Raw genomic sequence first — 19,889 nt, forward strand, 5'->3', positions numbered from 1 at the left:
CATGGTGACAAACACCTGCATGCATGAAGTAAAGAGTGTCCACCCTCTGGCAACAACCAGTGAGCCCTTACTAATTTTCCACTTTCCACGACCAAATGTGGTAACATAATCAGCATCATCAAGCTGTCCAGTATAAAGCAGATTCTTCTTGATCTCAGGCACATGCCTGACATCATGGAGCATAGGCTGTGAGCCATCTGAAAACACAAGCCTCACATCACCTCTTCCAAGAATCTTGCATGCATGGTTATCACCCAAATAAACTACTCCTTCATTGCCAGCAGTATACGTGACAAACAAGTCTCTGCAACCTGTGACATGAAAGGAGGCACCTGAATCAATGATCCATGAGTGCATACCATGACCATCTCCTGTAAGAAGTGAATGGGCATCAAGTGAAGACGTGAATAGGACCTCATCCTCACTGTCACTTGTATGTGACACATTGATTTCTTCAATCTTGACTCCACTTTTGCCCTTTGGCTTTACATCTTTGGCTTCATCTTTGTCTTTGTCTTTGCCTTTTCCCTTTTCCTTTTGATCATTTTTCCATTTGTAGCATTGCTTTTTGATATGTCCCTTTTTGCCACAATAATGGCATTCCAAGTCCTTTTTGGAGCGTGACTTGCTTCTTCCCCGTTCTTGGCTTTTACCCCTTTGCTGGGATCTCCCACGTGCATTCATTGCATTTGACTTTCCAACAGAGTTGTTTTTCCTGTTCATCTCTTCTTGAAGAAGAGCACCCTCAACATCTGCATATGACAGCATAGCATTCGAATTGCTAGTGGCTGTCCTGAATGTGTCCCAACTCTCTGACAAAGTGCATAAGAGAAAAGTGGCTTTGAACTCATCGTCCATTGCCAACTTTTGATTTATAACTTGGCTGACAATACCATTAAACTCATTTAGATGGGCTGCCATAGACGCCCCTTCCTTCATCTGAAGACCTATGAGTTTCTTCAACCAATACACTTTGCTTGAGGCACTTTGCTGGGCATACAAGTCCTGCAATCTCTGCCACATTCCCCAAGCTGTCTTCTCTTCACGAATGCTGAAAAGTAAAGAGTCTGACACACAGAGACAACATGATAGTAGATCTTGCCAGCTTATCCATATCTTCCCACTCTTCAGCAGTAAGAGAAGCGGGCATTACACCCCTTTCTTTGATGGGCTTGTGCTGCTTCTTGTGGAGCAACACATTATAGCACTGGGTTTGCCAAATATCATAGTTATGTGAGCCTTCAAGCTTCTTGATGTGAAGCAATGAAGAGCTCTCACCTGTGGTTGCCATAGCAATATGCAACCTGTCAATGCCTGACTCCCTGCAAAATGTGCAAACACTGCACCAAAAGCACACAAAGTGCTCACAGTTGTTCTCCCAAGCTTTATCTCCCACTGAGGAAGCACGAATGCAACTTTTCTCCCACTGTATGTGATGAAATCACCAAAATCCGGTTGCTGCAGATTTAGGACAGCACCTTAAATGTGCTCTGTTCCCCTTCCAAAGTACTGCACAGCAGTACTAAGTGCTCACCAATGATGTACCAAACCTGTACCGGCAAGTACAGCAGCTGAAATTGAGATTTTTGCTCACTCAAATCAATGTGCAGCCATGCCAAAACTTGTACAAAGCTGTACCAAATCTGTAGCAGCAGGTACAGTAGCAATAAATGCTCTCCTGGCTGTCCAAATGAGTGAAAATCAAACTTTTACAGTCCCCACCACTGCATACAACAGTCCCGGACTGAAATTGAGCAAAAGCCCCTTGACTGCAAGTGGATTTCTGAGGATTCAAAGCATAAAAGTCTTGCCTGCTGCTTTGCCAAGCTCAACAAGCATAAAATCTTGAAAAGCCCCTTGATTTAAGATCAATTTCTGATCATACATGGTACATTAACGCACATGAAGGCATCCAGAGTCTTCACGATGCTTTCCCCTGGCCACATATACATCCAGTACATAAAAGCTCTTTGATTTATAGGCACATTTGTCATTGAGTGCTTGACAGGCATCAACACATTGCGCAAAGCATCATATGCGAGTGCCTGCATGCAAATCAACCCAATCGGCACAAAAGCCCCTTGATTTGCACTGCAATTTGCTGCAATTTTGCCCGAATGTGGGATTTCTCACATCATACAGCATGTATGAATGCCCAATTGCACAAATACATCAAAAGCCCCAAATTTTGACATCCAATTTCTTGCAAATTGATCCTGATTATGACCAATGTCACCCAATTTTGCCAATTTTGCTCAAAAATTGAGCAATTCGGCACCTGACCTGCTCAGCTGATGAGTGTACCTGCTCAATTGCAAATTAGACATGCAAATTCCAAAAAATTGATGCAAATATCTCAGGTAATTTTTTGATTTTTTTGTTGCAGGAAAGGGGGATTTGCTGATGCTGCTGCAGAAAGAATTGTGCTGATGAAGGACTCCTCACGCTTACCAGTTGTACGGATAGCTGGCTGCTACGTTTGTAGTCGGGCTTGGGCTGGTCGCAGACGGGGCCCTGTTTGGGCAGGCGAAGGACCAGACGGCACTGGTAAGGGCTGGTCGAAAGGTGTGGGCCTTGTTTGGGCAGGCGAGGGATCAAACGGTGCTGGTAAACACCTCGCACCCTCCTTCGCACGGCGCCCGACTCCTCACGCTATGCATGAAAAGCTCCACGCTCGCCTGCCTCCCCTTCGCACTACGGGTTCGCTACGATGCGCTGACCTACCCGTCTGCCTGCATACGCACATCCAGTCGCTCGAGCTCGCCTTCACAGGGACACGTGTTCGTTCCACGCTCACTGCATTGCTGCCTTCGCCGCCTCCACCTAGTAGCGCTACACGCCTTGTGGCCAGGCGTCTAACGCCCAACGTTCACACAGCCTTACAACATTGAGTCGGCATTTTTTTTTCTCTTCGCACGTAGGCGACAAGCAGTGCGAGCTTCTAGTGGCGACAGCTTCCATGTCGCACACGTGTATTCTTCGCGGTGACACGCTCGGCTGCTCTTGGGTACCTGTCGAGAGCGGCTCCGACTCCACCCTCGGAATGCGCTGCTTTCGTGAAGATGGCTGGACATGTTGACGCCACTTGGGCGGGCTTGTGCATCCTCTGGGTAGCGCGAAGGGAAGGCAAGCGAGCGTAGAAGAGGTTGTAGATGGTTCGCTACCTGCTGTGCGCTGCTTTGCAGCACCTGTGCCTTGCTCACGCTGGCCAGAAAGTTCCTCTGCTCGTGCCAAGCTCAAGGCTCCATAGCCGAGCTTCTTCTTCGCGATGAAGATGACTCCGCACACCCGCACACACACGGACACAACCGTGGCTCTGATACCAGTTGAATGAGAGAGTTAATTAGGGTTATTCATGTGGGAGACATACACACAGAGAGAAGAGGGAGAGAGAGAGAGAGTTGTGGGGACAAGTCAACTCACCAAGTGTGAGTGTGTGTGACTCCCCTATCACACATGTATATTGCACTAGTACACATAGTGCACTTAGTACATTAAAAGTACTAAGTGTACTATGTACTATAACTTATGGGCTTGTACACACTGTAAGGGTGGGCATAATGCCTTTACCCCAACAACCCTTGGACCAGCGTTTTTGCTGTAAGAGGGGGGCTGATCGGATGTAGCAGCGTTTTCATCGCGGAGAACCCCTTCAAATTTGCGTTTTTCAGCCTGTAATCGACGGAGTGCTGCTGCTGATTTTCAGCGTGAAGTTGGATGAGATTTGGGCTACGTTTTTTTGGAGAGGTGGATCGGATTGACGAAGGAGATGGGTCTCCCTCTCCCGTGTTCGAGCAAGGACGACAAACTGAATGGCGACAATTATGCGCATTGGAACTTGATCATGAGGCTACGGTTTAGCAAAAAAGGCTTATGGGACATTGTTGATGGCTCAGAGGAACGTCCCGGAAGGGATAGCAATCGGTTCACACGTCGTCAGGAGGAGGAGTTTCTCAAATCTCTTGTGGATTGGGATGCTCACAATGCGAAGGCAATGTCGGCGATTGCAGAATCTCTCACCAAGGAAATTTCCCCTGCCATACAGACTTTGAAGACTACCAAGGAAATGTGGTCAAAGCTTGCAGGAATGTTTGATCGAGACTCAACCATGCGAGTAGTAACCCTTCTCGGCCAGTTGTTCTCCATCAAGTTTGAAGCCGGGACCTCTTTGCAGTCATTTCTAATGAAGGCAAAGGTTATCCATGATCAGTTATTGGCTATGAATAGTGCGTTAACTAGTACCCAGTTAGCTGCCTTGGTTCTTACAAAGTTGCTTGAGGAGTACGAGAGGCCGGTTTCAAGGTTCCGTTGCCGGGACCCATCATCAACTTTCTTAAGGGGGTGAGCTCGTGGTTGACTTGAGGAAAGTCATTGCTGAAAAATTCAGCAACATGTCTGATACAGAAGACGAATATTTTTATCATGAAGAGGAAGAGCAAGAGACTTCTCCTGAGAGAAATGAATCTGAGGATATTCTTGCAAGAGAACAGGCTGCAGATGAGGAGCAATATGAGGATGTAACACAGCCAAAAGATATGCCTAGTAAAGAGGAAGATGATGCTCAGTTTAAAAATCGTTTGGCCGGTGTAATGGATGTGTTTATGCAGCTCACACAAAGTGAGAAGTTTGCTGAATTTATGAGATCCTGTTCTGACTGAAAAGAAGAAGAAGAAGGTGCGTTCTAAGAACCTTCCTCAGGGTCATAGTGCTCCCTTCCCACAGGATCCATCTTTTGGACAGTTTCCGAACATGCAACATGCTTTTGGTGAAGAGGAGCACAGCTTGCTGGTAGAGCACAGCCGCCTGAGGGTGCAGAAGCCGCTTGGCTGCAGCTACCTGCAAGGTAGAGGGAGCAGCCGCTTGCAGAGGGAGCAGCCGCTATGGAGAGGAGACAGCCGCCTGCTGGAGGGGAGCAGGTGCAGCCTGCTGTGGAAAGGCGCAGCTACCTGTGTAGAGAGAGCAGCCCACCAGCGTGCAGCAACATGAGGAAGGCGGAGAGATGCCCTGTGTGCAGATGTATGAGAGCTCCTTTGTAGGTGTTGGAGAGGAAGTACACGACCACAGCTGGCCGGCTCCCCAAGCTTGCATGGGGGCGGCCAGTTTCAAGGTGGGGTGTGGGTAGGTGGCCATGCACCCACCCCCACACATGAAGGGTTAAGAATGGGGTTTCCCTCCCCACCTTGGCCCACACGTGGGTGCCCACTTTTAAATGAATGTGAACTTACAACCTTATAAAATTAAAGGTTAGAAAGAAAGCTATTAAACAAACAAGTGCAATACACTTACCACCTGTTTACATGCAACAAAACTCGTCAGAAGACAGAGCAAACTTCACGACTCACTGGCAGGCGTCCCCGCTCAATAAGTGGCACGTCAAACAAGCAAACACAAAAATACAAGTCATGCGAAAACAGTCCCAAACATGCAAAACATGAATGCATGTGCAAATAGTATCATGGACATATCTCTCGTTCATGGAACAAGTACAATACATCTGTCGGGCACAAAAATGGCACGACAGAAAACATAAATCCCGGTCTTCCTATGGAGTGACAGTCCCATAGGTAAAACACAGATCTAGGCACGAGCCTCCCTATGGGGTGACAGTCCCATAGGCAAGACAGGGCACAAATACTGGCTCTTCCATGGCGTGACAATCCCACGGATAGAACACAGTCGAGGTCATACACGGGTGGCACCAGTCTGGCTCCCGTCCATACGAGACCGTCCTGCTAACACATGGGTGGCACCAATCTGGCTCCCGTCCATGTTATGCAAAAAATATTGGCCCCTTCACATGAGACACCGGCCTGGCCTCAAGTGAACGAGACACAAATCTGGAGATGGACCAATGGTCGGCCAATTGGTGACTCTCTCTCTCTAATAATCTATCTATCTATCACTATCTATATATATATCTATCATTATATATATATATAAATAATATAATAGACGCCTCTTAACACACCTCTAAAAAATACGAGTCTTTTGAGGCACGTACCATACCTGCCTCGTACTGAACGCTTTTGACGTCTCTAACAACCTCCAACCATGTCCACGTCACACCTGAGAAGAGTGCATGTGACATTCTCTCGTGCTTAATTTGGAGCATGGGTGCACATGATGCATCTTTACTCCACGCTGTCGATTCAATGCAGGCTCAATCGAATGGTTGTCTTGTTTGATCAATTTTGGTCAATTTGAAAAAAAACCCCAAATTTGGATATGTGCAGAGAGTAGTTAGTTGATTTTTTTTTGATTTTGGAGAAAACTCCCAATTTTATGTTTTAGGAGTTTTATCTTGATATTGATGGCTCAATTTTGTAGAAAGCCCCAAATAAATTGAAAGCAAGTAAGTTTAATTAGAGGGTTATCACCTCAATCTGAAAGTCACAAATTTTGAAAACCCTAATTATCATTATTATTATTTTTTGGGCTTGACAAACTAAGAGGCTGGGCTTGACAAACAAAGCAAAGTCTAGACAAGTCACACAAAAAAAAAACTAGGAACTATAAACTATAATAGCAGCTAGCTACTCATCTAAACCAGATGATGGCTTTGAAGAAATATCTCCATCCGTCAACATGTTGCCATCTGAGTCATAGTCAGGCTCTTTGACCACCAGCATTGTAGGAATGACGTCACTCGTATCTATGGGCCCTCATCTAAGGGACCATCATCATCATCATCATCATGTGCAAGAGACTTGCGTTGCTGACCTATTTGAGCACGGCCTCGCCCTTGACCTCACCCACCACGACGGCCCCGACCACCATGATTGCTAGTAGAAGCTCCATGAGCATCAACATGTACAATACTCATAGTTTGTGATCAAGCACGTGTAACCTTGCAATCTATGCTCTCAAGCTCTCTCTGGAGCTCTCGGTATATCTTCTCCTACTCGTCTCGCAACCGGTTCTCTTGAAGTTGAGCCTCCGCATCACTAGTATGAACGAGGAGCCTATATAAAGGGATCCACCTGTCACATGTGACATGGCGCATAACACATATCAAGAGTCAATGCTCAATGCTCAATGTTCATGAGCATTCATTAGCACTCAAGAGTCAATGCTCATGAGGTTACACACAATGAAGCTTAATAATAAATATTTTGAGTTGGAAAGTAATTTTTACCTCTCACACTGGTGGTTGTCTTGAGTGTGTGCAAAAGATGGAGGTTGGATTGACAAAACACCAATCTCTCTGACTGCTGAGTACTCAAGCGATTATGGATCTTGGTGTGCACAAGAGAGTATGCACTCCAATTCCGTTCGCATGCACCAGCAGAGCAACTCTGCACATGCCACATAGCACTGGCAAAAGATTACACATTGGCTGCATTGTACAAACAAAGAACTTCAAAGTTACAAACTTGAGATAGCAATCTAAAGGCCACTTTTTGGGCAGTTTTGGCATGGTATCCATGGATGTTCCACCACGTAAGTGGTTTCGCTTGCCCTTGAACTGCTGAGGCAGTCGACTTGCCAAAGGCAACTCCCACCTGATTGTGGTAGATGACCAACTCCTCATCGAAGGTCACCATGTCATCATAGCTAAGCACTTGAGACACGTAAGCATCCTTGAGCAAATTGAGTTGCGTGTCTGTTTGGAGCTTGTGTCATGTGCATCATAGATGCCATGGGTCATGTGCATCATAGATGCCATGGACATTCTCAGGGCTAGATCCAGAAGAGGCAGCCAGATAAAGAGTAGAACCAGGTAGAACCAGGATGATAGAGCACAGAGCACTCTTGGCAGGGTAGACTGGAGAAAGACGTGAAGAGCAAACTGAAGTTCAGATGACTGTCGGCTGCAGGCTGCAGGCTGCACAGAGGGCTGTCGGCTGATCATGGACGTGGTCGGCTGAAGCAGAAAACAAGGGCAGCAGCAGGCGCAAGGAGGAGGAGGAGTCGGATGTATTAAATAGCATTTTATGCATTTATTACTGGCCGACCAGCAGTCGGCCAGTTTACCAAGTGTCCAAGGGGCTATAAATAGGTCCACTTGCTCATTGTGTTAGCCATTCAATCCCTCTAGGGGTGTGAGTCATTAGGGGTCCCATTGGGGACTGTTTTGGTGAGTTACCACCTTTTTATGTCAGGCAGCCCATGGCTGCAGATTTAGGTACCTTTTTGTACCATAACAATATACTGAATTTTCCAGCACATCTCTCTCTCTCTCTCTACTCTCTCTCTATATCTGCGTTTTGCATCAGATGGTTTTCCAAGAGTGTTTAGGGCTGAAAGAAGACTCCCAGAGCTTCCGCACGTTACATTGGTATCAGAGCATCAGGCTCAGCCAAGCTAAGCGCTGATTCAGTCCCATATGATGGTGTGCAGGTCCAAGGTACAGGAAAGTACACGGATTCAAAGCCCAAGGCAAGAACACAGATCGGGAAGAACTCCCAGGAGGTTTGTGAGTGGTGTTCCACAGTGCCTGATGGGGATGGCAGTTCCGTGAGCGAGATAGGTTCTCAGGCAACGGTCCCAAGGGAGGTTTATCCTCCAACGGTGATGTGAGGGTGCCAGACTCATTTCTCAGGAATGAAGACCAAGACGGTGTTCAGAGTCAGGGCAGGAATGGATTGTGGACTTGATGGAACCATATGCATAGATCTTCGTCAGAGACAGAGTGGTTTGGAGAACCGGCCGGGTTTTCAGAGAAAACAGTTGCCAGGGATGGATGATGACAGAGGGACTTCAGGACAGGATTGGGATGATGACAGTCATCCAAGAGCAGGTTGGAATCTTGTCATCAAGTTTAGCAGAGGGGGATGTCATGTGCATCATAGATGCCATGGACATTCTCAGGGCTAGATCTAGAAGAGGCAGCTTGTAATCTGGTTGAACACAATGCTAATCAATACACTTAAATACACTAAGATTTGAAGGACACTCGCTCATATACAAGAAGTAAATTGCTGAATTGACAAGAGACACACAATGAGCCGGAACGGCCTCCCTTGAGTAAATTGTATTACTATTGGAGAAATTCAATACATAGCTTCACGGGCATCCATTGCCAAATCCTCCATGCCAATGCATATGAAATTCAGCATTTAGAAAACAATGGTATGTCGATGTAGATCACCAAGGAGCTGCCTTGATGCCCGGCCCGACTTCAGTGCCCATATTCTCTACCATTGGCTCTATGTTCTACCAAGCAAGGTAGCAACATCTTCAAAAGCACATAGGACAAGAGAAATACTACACAGGGCGGCTAAACAAGGAGTCCTGCCCTTCTACTGAATAAGTAATGACAACATATTGTCCAATTAGCTTACCAGTCTTCATAGAAGTTGTTGCAAGCGGAAGCCTTCGCGTTGGAAGCTTTAGGAGTGTTAATATCTTCGATTTGCCGCAATCCTTTGCGACAAAAGTCTTCAAGAGGATGAAGGGAACCCTGGGAAAGCTTCCCCTATGGTTCAACTTGAGAAAGGAAGGCTGAAATTAGGGTTTTCAGCAAAAAGACCAGAAATTACAGCAAAAATGAGAGCTGTTTTGCTGAATTTCAGTCATTGGGAGTGAGTAGGAGAGTGATTAGCCTTGGAAACACTCTTGGAAGCTTGGAAAACACCCTAGCAAGTTGGGTATGGCTATGGAGAGCTTGGGAATGAAGAGAAATGGTGGAAAAACAGAGTTTTCAGCCTCCAAAAATCCTCATGAAGAGAAAACACGAATTTTCTCTTAATAAGTAAGTGAATTGGGGTCCAATCAGGTGAGAGGACATGGGGAAATGCCCATTTATGAGTAAAAAGGGAGGATCAGGTCTTGGACATTGAGTCTTGTCCGCCTCAGGACTTCAGTGAGTGTGAACTTGGAAGCGGTCATAATTTATAAGTGACTTTTGGGCGCCCAAACTTTAATGAAGTGGGAACGCACTCACTTATAAATATTGGCCAAGTCCTAAGGGCTATTTGAGCCTAGATTGGGTAATACTTACCACCTGTTCACATGCCACACAACCATGTCAGCACACAGTTTCACACGCACGGTTCACGGGCGGGCGTCCCCTTACTCGGAACTACACATTGGTCAAGCAAGCATGAAAACAACATGTAATTTCAATTGCAAGCAAGCACATAAAGATGCTATGCAATGCAGCATTGGCATGAGCAATTTCCGTTCATGAAACCATATAAGACCAGGCGTTTCCAGGCAAGTATATGCGATACCAGACCCAGTGGAAAGCCAGTCCTCCAGGCGTTTCCGGGCATGTACACAAAGGCACAAGTCCCAGTGGAAAGCCAAGTCCTCGAGGCGTTTCCGGGCATGTACACAAAGGCACAAGTCCCAACGGAAAGCCAAGTCCTCCAGATATTCCGGGCATGATAACATCAAGTCCCAGCGGAATATCATATCCAACTATACAGCATGACACGTGTCAATCACGTGCATAGGCACATTCCATAAGCCATGGACACCAATCCAATATGTACATAGTGTGAAAGCAAGAGTGAACCATTCGGGTGGCCAAATGGTGACATTCCCCCCCGCTTCTAAACAGTTGTCCGCAACTGAAATGCATCCAAATATGTCTGAAGCACATGCAGGCAATCTTTGAAGAACTCTTCATCTACCCATTTAGCATCAATGGGAAGATAGTTCTTAAACTTCACAAGGTAACGCCTCACAACTTTGCCTGCAGCAAGCTTGCGTTCCTTGTGATACACAATCTGCTCTGGCTGCAAGATCTCCTCAAGCTCATCCACTTCTGGTGGATCCTCAATGACCATTTCACTGGGCTCCGGCCCTACATACTTGCGAAGCAGACTCACATGAAAAGCATTGTGTATGTGCCAATGACTAGGTAATGCCAATCTGAAAGCCACTTCATTGATCTTCTCGATCACTCGAAAAGGCCCATAGTACCTGGTTGCAAGCTTAGGATATGCACCCTCTTTGCCAGGCCTCTTTGCAAGTCTTGCTTTCTCAAATTTCAGCAATACCCAATCATTCTCTTTAACATCCAATTGCCTTCTATGCTTGTCGGCAGCCTTTTTATGCTTGTCTTGTGACCTTGCAATGGCTGTCCGCACGTGAGCAAAAGCAATATCCAAGTCTCTGACATACTCATCAGCTGCAAATATCTCATCCTTTGTGCGAAGAATGGGTGGCAAAACCACCTTACCATAAACAATCTCAAATGGTGCCTTTCCCATAGATGCATGCACTGTGTTGTTGTATGCAAATTCCACAAGCGGTAAGTACTTCTCCCAAGAAGACTTCTGATGTGCCACATAACATTTCAAGAGATCCAACACGGCTGAATTTGCAGCCTCACTTTGCCCATCCGTTTGAGGGTGATAAGCTGATGAGAAGTCCAATTTGGTGCCCATATTATCAAATAAGGCCCGCCAAAAGAGACTTGTAGTCCTGGGATCTCTATCCCCCACAATGGACTTCAGCATTTCATGATGTTTGAACACTTATGCAAGATATATTTTAACCATATGCTCAGCTTTGATGGTCTTTTTGACCGGCAAGAAATGAGCTTGCTTGCTAAACCGGTCCACAATTGTCCAAATTGCATCATTACCCTGTTGGGTACGTGGCAAGTCCATAATGAAATCCATTGTAATACTTTCCCATGGCTGCGTGGGAATAGGCAATGGCTGAAGCAAACCTGGTGCCTTTTGCCTATCAAATTTGACCTTTTGACAGGTGATACATGCACGTACATGTGCCTCTATGGCATACCTGGCCAAAAGAAATACTGCTCAATCATGTGCGTAGTAGGCATTATGCCTCTATGACCAGCATATGGAGGAGCATGGCACTCATCCAAAACCTTTTGCCTCATGTCAAACACCACACATAGGCAATTATCTTTCATGAGATAACCCTCTTTGATCACATATGAGACATGTGCATGACCAGCCATCAAATCAGCCCAAATAGTGGCAAAATCAACATCCGTATGATACAAATCACGCATGGTAGACAAGTCCCCATGAGAGGCAACCGAGATAGCTGCTACATATGGCTTTCGTGACAATGCATCGGCCACTACATTCTTCTTTCCCGAGATGTGCAAGATCTGAAAATGAAACATAGAGAGGAAATTGGCCATCCTCATATGCTTCTCTGATAACTTAGTTTGAGTAAGAAAATACCTCAAACTCTGGTGATCTGTCTTCAGAGTGAAATCAGTCCCAAGAAGGTAATGTTTCCATATAGTAAGTGCATGAATTACAGCCAAGAGCTCTTTCTCATAAATGCCAAGAGATAGCTCTGCATCATGCAATCTACGACTCTCATAAGCCACGGCATGTCCCTCTTCATTAAGGACAGTCCCTATGCAATTTCCAGATGCATCACACTCCACACAAAAAGGTTTTTGCAAATCCGGAATGATCAACACTGGACCATGAGTAGTTGCATCTTTCAATTTGAGGAATGCATCTCTCTCTACATTAGTCCATTTAAACACGGCCTTCTTCTTTGTCAAATCATGCAAAGGAGAAGCAATCCATGCAAAGTGCCGAATGAACTTGCGGTAGTAAGAGCATAATCCAAGAAAACTACGGATCTCATGCACCGAACTCAATTCGGGCCAATTTCGAATTGCATCAATCTTTGCAGGATCCATACGCACTCCATTTTTGGACACAATATGCCCAAGATAATATATCTCTGACAAGAAGAACTCACTCTTCTTTGCATTTATGAAGAGTTTATGCTTATGGAGCTCTTCAAAAACAATAGCCAAATGAGCTTTATGCTCTTCTTCGGTCTTCGAGAAGACTAGGATGTCATCAAAGAAGACACCTGTAAATTTCCTGTACCCACGGAATATGCGATCCATCAATTGAATGTAGCCGGGGCATTTGTAAGACCAAAAGGCATAACAAGATACTCATAAAGCCCAAATGCTGTACTTTCCAAAACTTTTGTACATATGCATTTACCGATTCCCCCTCATTTTGCTTTACCCAATCCCACTTCATTGTTATCTCATTCAATGCATTGGGAGGCAAGAATTGAGCATAGAACCTCTCCTTGAACTCTTTCCATGATCTAACGGGATTCGGTGAGAGCTTCTCCGTGAGCCACCAATGGGCAGCAGTGCCTTTCATGAACATGCTTACATGCCGGATCATGGATTTCTGAGTGAAATCCTCATCACTGAAAGCAATATCAAACTGGGCAATAAAAGCAAGTGCCTTTGATGCATCATATTCCCCATGATATGTGTCAAACTTCACAGATTTGTCTCCGGCTTTGAAGTCATGAGACTTTGATGCATGTGTGTGCATCTCAACATGTTTTCCCCCATGTTAACAGTCTCTGTGAGTGACTGGCATCATTTTTGGACCAAAAGGTGATGCATAAGGCATAGATACATGTGCCCTGTAAGCATGAGGCATGGCTGGCCCCTCAACATGCATTGATACATTTTCAGCCATAACTTCTCCCTGACGAGCACACTCGAAGGCATGAGTGGCATTAGAGATACGCGGAATACCTGCACCAACAGAAAATTGCAGCCCATGTTGCATGTGTTGTGCATGTACATTTTCAGTCGGCAATGGCATTTGACATACATTTTGACCACTGCCATAAACATTGTATCCTTCATGGGCTACATGAGGTATTCCTGCATGGCGTGAAGTCACTGATTGTTCCTCTCCCATAGCATGGAGATTTATCCTCTTAGACATAAGTTCTTGTTCGGGCACCAGTGGGGATTCCAAAACATGTGGGATGGTTGCCTTTTCTGCATAGGCATCCTCGGTACGAGCCAAGTATGCACGTGCTGCATCCCTCGGTTGCATCTTTGGGAGTGCAAGGCAGTTTACCCCATTTGGAGGAAGGTTGAGAAGCTTCTTTCAAACTGTGGTGTGATAGATAAGTTGTATTGGAAGCAAGCTTTACTTGGCTTTAAAGGTAGGATGAATCCAACTTGCTACAAAGTGTGGAACACTCTGAGGGCCTTTGTTTTGAATGAAGTATGGGAGTCCAAGATTGTTCTAGTCCATACAAGGCTTGGAAAGGATACAACTTTCAACTTAGAGAGAGTGAGGAATATTTTGGTTCAAGCTTGTAAGCTTGCTAGGACAAAGGGTGGAAGAATTCGAATCTCTGTAGCTAATATGTTGATTAGGTCCTTAGCAAGATCTAAGTTGTAACCTGTGGGTGCTGTATCTTCTGAGCTAACTAGATGGACGTACCGACCAGTCTCTACCTCGTGACGTCCCATACCGCCAGGAAGCTACCCTTGTGGGCATTGAGACTACTGCCGGGCTCGGCTGCATAAAGCAGGTGCATGTCTGCACTAGATCCAGGCTCCTGACCATAGAGCTCTCACAAAGACACGCGAGACTCTATATCACTAATACCTTGGCCACCCTTTATAGGCTCTTGGCCGGTCATCGGGCATCCACACTTGGTGCTCGTTTGTCCATACTTGGATGCCCGCCCGTCCATACTTTGGTATCCGCCCGTTAGACTATTCCTAACTCAGCTCGCCAATCAGCCTGCCTAGCTCCAAGCTTCCCCAAACCTCGAAGCTAGTCTTGTGTGCGTGTAGCACACGGTAGATAAACAATGTGCATATGACATACTCCCCTTCCTCTAAGAGCTCACTCCTGAGCTCACTAAAAAGCCAGGGTAATCTCTCTGAAGAGTAGTCAAGGTCTCCCATGTAGCGTCCTCCTCAACACGATCCTTCCACTTGATCTTGTATTCCGTGACAAGCGTATTACACAATCTTCTTTCACGAAATCCAAGAATCTTTTCAGGTTCGTATGGAACAAATGTCATGTCCTCGACATCTATGATTTCTTGAGGAGTAACTAACTTGTCTATTCCACCCAGTACTTCCTTAAGTCTACTGACATGAAATACAGGACTTTCACAGGAGAAGGCAAATCCAATTCATATGCAACTGAACCAATCCGTCGTGTAATACGAAATGGTCCACAGTATCTAGGGGATAATTTCGGAGATCTATCTGTCCGTAAAGTCTCGGAATCTTTTGAAACTCGCAAATACATCATCTTGCCTTCAGAGAACTCTCTGGGTGAATGATGTCTATTAGAATAAAATCTGTCTTGATCTTGAGCACTTCTAATAGATTCCTTCGAAACTTGTAACATATCTTGCATATCTTGCAAAAAATTACGTGTTGCATCATGCTGAAGTCCTGAGAATCCCACTGTTATAGATGATCTAGGTTGAAAACCATACATAAGCATGAAAGGACTAAAACCTGTACTCGTATGCTTAGTACTGTTATATGCAAATTCTAACATAGAAAGATAATCCTCCCATGAACTCTGTCTTTTGGATACATATGCTCGAAGCATATCCTCCAAAATTTGATTCACTCTTTCAGTCTGGCCATTAGATTGAGGATGATCTGAGGAACTCAAATTCAAAGTTGTTTCCAACTTCTCAAAAACAAGTTTTCAAAAATCTCGGTAAACTTAGAGTCCCTATCACTGACTATGGCATGCGGTAACCCGTATAGTCTAAACAATTGCTTGATAAACTACCTTGCAAATTGTGTAGCTGTAATGGTCTTCCGGGTCGGTAAAAATCCAGCCATTTTTGTCAAGCGATCTACCACAACCCAAATAGAATCGTGGCCTTGATGTGTTCTTGGCAATCCGGTAATAAAACCCATAGAAATACTTTTCCATTTATTACCTGTGATTTGCAAAGGATGCAACAACCAAACCTGTCTAAAGCGTTCTCAGCTTTATTTGCTTGACAAACTTGACACTTGAGAACATAATCTTCTACATACCCTTTCATCTTTGGCCAATAAAAAGTGTGTTTCACTAACGATAATGTCCTGTGTACCCCAGGGTGTCCAGCAAAAGGGGCGTCGTGACACTCCTTACGAATCTTGGACCTGATGTCCGGGATGTGTGGTACACAAATTTTGTCATTACGGAATAGTAAACCATTACGAATCATCCATTGGCCTCTTGCAGCTTGAATGTTAGGCTGCTCGGTCATTGAGTCTTGGTCAATCAATGAGCTCCCGTCCTGGATCTTCTGCCAAAATGGATCAAAATAACTATCAGTCCTACAAAGTCCTCTCAATGACTGAAATAAGTCAGTAGAAATCTCGGTGAACGACAAAGTATTCACCTCTCTAATTCGACTAAGCGCATCTGCAACACTATTCATGGACCCTTTTCTATAACGAATCTCAAAATCAAAATCTTGCATTAATTCAGCCCATCGAGCTTTCCTTCCTCTCAAATCATCCGCAGCATACACATACTTGATTGACTGATGATCAGTCAATACCACAAACTTGGAGCCATATAAATAATGTCTCCAAACCTTGAGAGCGTGAATCACAGCATAAAGCTCCTTCTCAAGGGTTGGCCAACCAGATTGAGCATTGTCTAGCTTTTTACTTTCAAAAGCAACAGGTCTACCATCTTGAAATAGAGTAGCCCCGATGGCATAGTCACTGGTATCAGTTTCAAGAACATAAGGCCGACTAGGATCGGGCAATGCTAAGATAGGTGCTTCCTTGACTTTATCTTTCAAAAGTCTGAAGGCCATAGCTAGATCGTTATTCCAAGTGATAGATTGATTTGACTTACGTCCACGACCTTTTAACAAGTCGATCATCGGTTACTCTCCAGAGAGCAGAGACACTTAGAGCCCACAGGAGACAGAGGACACCTGGCTTTCAAACACCAAGCCTATACTAGAGAGAGATGACAGAGATCAGAGCTCAGTTTTACAGAGAGGGTGCGGAGCAATTGGCTCGCTTCAGAGAGCAGACCCAGGCATGTTCTTCAGGGAGCTGTGGACACCCCCTTCATTGATGTATACCATTTTATACCCCAAGTATGGTACAGGATGTAGCTAGCTAGGTTGCATATCATGATTGTATACTCCATGCATATAGCTTTGCATTCTCCTAGTAGTAGAGCTCCATCCCCTCCCCCACTCATTGTACTTATTGCACACCCAGATTCAGCTTTTTAGTTCAGTACTTTTTCATTTTGTTGGGATGACAAAGGATACCCCACACAGGTACATTGATTTGTCTTGTAGGCCGAGTTCGGTCTTTTGGAAGACGTTAATAAAATCTTTCTTTCTTTCTTTCTACTCTCCCTTCTGTCTGTGTTATGCATCAGCGTGTTCTGAGTGGTGTTTAGGGCTGAAAGAAGAACCCCCAGAGCTTCCGCGTGTTACAGAAGTGAAGTGTGCTATCCGATGGTACACGGTGATGTGAAGTAGCAAGGGGGGCTGAGGTGTCAATTGAGGAGAGGTCATGGTTGGTACACGTCATCAAGATCACGATAAATATCGATCGGCCTGTGTGTAATAAGTGACGGGTCTTTCATAGAGTTGGGTTGGAAAGTTCGTTGGACAGCACTATGGAACCTTCAAACACTCCTAAAACAGGCCAACCAGCATGGAGCATCTCCGGGCAGCAGGGAAGCAAGGAATTGAAGTGGTTCAGCTCATAAATGAGACTATTGGTATGATTGATGACTGCAGTTATTTCAGCTTGCCTTGGGAGAAGTTGGGGTCTAGAAGTGGGATGGGGTTAACAGAAGCAATGTTCTGGAAGTGGAGGGTGCCAAATTAGTGGAGTAACTCATAGCTGTAGAGTGATGTACAAAAGCAGTCAGTCTCGTCTACAACACTGCAAGGAAAATTTTATTCTTTACTTCAGCATATGTTTGACAATTTAAATATATGTAATACAAAAGAGGTCAAGGTTTTTATAATAATCCTGAATTTTCTGTAAAAGAGTCGAGACATTATGAAGTCTCCACTGTTTTGGCTGCCTTATCCTGTGCTGTTTTTTAATGTTATTCTCTATTTTACCTGGTTCTGCAGGCAGAACAAAGAGCTCAAGAGGAAAGTGAAAGGCTGCGTAAACAAGAGCGTGAACAGCTGGCTGAGAAGCGTCGAAGAGATTTGGTGATCATTCTTTCTAGACATCTCTCTTACCTTCATGCTCTCAAATTGCATCTTGTTTAGTTAGTGTGTTCTGTTGTCAGTCACTGCGGGCAAGATTGGCTGCTAAGGCAGAGGAGAAACAGCTTGAGCTGCTATTCATCCAATGGACGGAGCATCATAGCAAGCTCTCCAAGTTTTTAAGGTCAGTGATGAGGTGGAATTATCTCGTCTCCACCCCCTAGTTTTGTAAGGTTTTCTATTCTTCTGGTATGCTGAAAGATTATATGGTTATTGTAAGTGGACGGATTCAATCTTGACATGAGTACTCGTGTTCTGCACTAGTTTTGACATGTTTATTTATCATACATAGTTTTGACAGAGTATTTTCATCATACAGGCAAACTTCTTTTGTGAAACCTTTTTTGGAACGAAGTAGTAATCATGCCAAATGCGCTCGTTCACTTTAGATCACCAGCCTTAACTTTTTACACTGGCCAGTTTACTCCAAATTGTTACAAAATTTTAGTGGCAAGTAAATGAGTATTTCTGCCTTTTGTTTTGGATGATTTTTTTGCCACTTGACTGCTACATGCATGTGAAGGTTTAATGTAAAACTCAGATATGCTATCAATCAAACCTAAACATATAATGAGCTTCTTAATGTTATGATGGTTCAAAACAATGTTTCTTTGTGTCAGGCAACCTTTGGGTGTTTAACATGTGAAATCTGAAGCAATTATGAAGAAAAGAGGTTGTAGCATGATTAGTTTGTGTGTATACTGTCCAGGTTAATTTTTTGGCTCCAGTGCTTCACCCATATTTCACAGATTTGATAAGCAGCAAAGATAAGTTTTGGCTTGTTGTAGCAGTTGAAATCTTTTTCCAACACAGATTTGATAGCTTCCCTTTCTGTGTCGGTTGCTGTCTTCTTCTTATAGGAGCTTTTGCAGCCAATAGATGATACATTTCTATTGGTTATCTTATTTTCAGGACAAAATCTGAGCCTCACATCTACTATATGCCAACAAAACCCACAGAAGAACACGAGAAAGTACTCGAAAATCAACAAAAGGTATAATGCTAAAATGCTTGCTTTGTTATTGTCTTTTGCTTCATGTTTGTCAAAAAGCCTGATTGATTCTTTGGGAATACATGGTCTCTATCTCAGCTTGTTGCACACAACTGATTCTAATGCACGTGCACACACATCAACAAACAAACAGGAAATTTCTCAAAGCTTGACCAGAAGATGATGTCATCTTAACTAACTGTACAATTAGGTGAAAAATGCATCTTCATACTTAAAAAATCATGCCGGGTTCCTATACCTTTGCAAAGTAAGGCCTTTCTAAAGGATTTCAAAAATACAGAGACCAACGAGATGCAATGGGCAAGAAGTCACCAACATAGATGCCTTGCTTTTATTGTAGTTTCTACAGCCCAGCTCCGCGAGCTGTTCGTCTTTACAAATTAAATCCTCTTTGATTTTCAATGCCAGTCTTTGCCATCATGTGTCCAACCAAGATGTCCTAAGCACAGATTAGAGAAACCAAATAAAAGGGGTGCAGGCAAGCTCAACACCCAACTGTAGGATCAATATTTCGATGAGCAAGAACAAGACTTAATGAAGAAGTCAAGACAACAGGATCATGCAAAGTGTTGGCATGGGGTACGGATGTTATGCGCAAGAGTGGGATCCGGTGTTGGAGTGCCTTGATAAGGTGTGCTGTAGATCATGGGTGCGATTGGTTGTAGGCATGAGTGCATGAATGGGTGCCGGATGGACCACAAGGTAGGAAGGACGGTCTGGTCCTATGTGCCTAAGTGCTGGTGGTGAAGGGATGTGAGTGAAGAGGATTGATTGCAAATTGGAAACTTGCAAGGGTCTGGCTTTAAGTGGAAGCTGATTTGGTTTTGGTGGTAGCGGGATTGTCTCTGGGGTTTATGGATGGTCTGGCAATTGGGCTATCTGACAATGTGCCTGCAAACAATCCCAACTG

General features: G+C 44.6%; 1 protein-coding gene across 1 annotated transcript in view; it reads left to right on the forward strand.

Moving 5' to 3' along the window:
- LOC147624122 (uncharacterized) overlaps positions 1-19,889 on the forward strand; it is a 57,409-nt gene that overhangs the window by 15,214 nt on the left and 22,306 nt on the right. The window contains exons 7-9 of the mRNA XM_086820784.1: positions 17,827-17,910; positions 17,991-18,091; positions 18,880-18,961. Coding sequence (XP_086676910.1) covers positions 17,827-17,910; positions 17,991-18,091; positions 18,880-18,961 — 267 coding nt within the window. The remainder of the gene's footprint in view (positions 1-17,826; positions 17,911-17,990; positions 18,092-18,879; positions 18,962-19,889) is intronic.

Source organism: Cibotium barometz, chromosome 26 (assembly GCF_041138505.1).
Source record: "Cibotium barometz isolate CiBa-2024 chromosome 26, ASM4113850v1, whole genome shotgun sequence".
NCBI classification, from domain to species: Eukaryota; Viridiplantae; Streptophyta; class Polypodiopsida; order Cyatheales; family Cibotiaceae; genus Cibotium; species Cibotium barometz.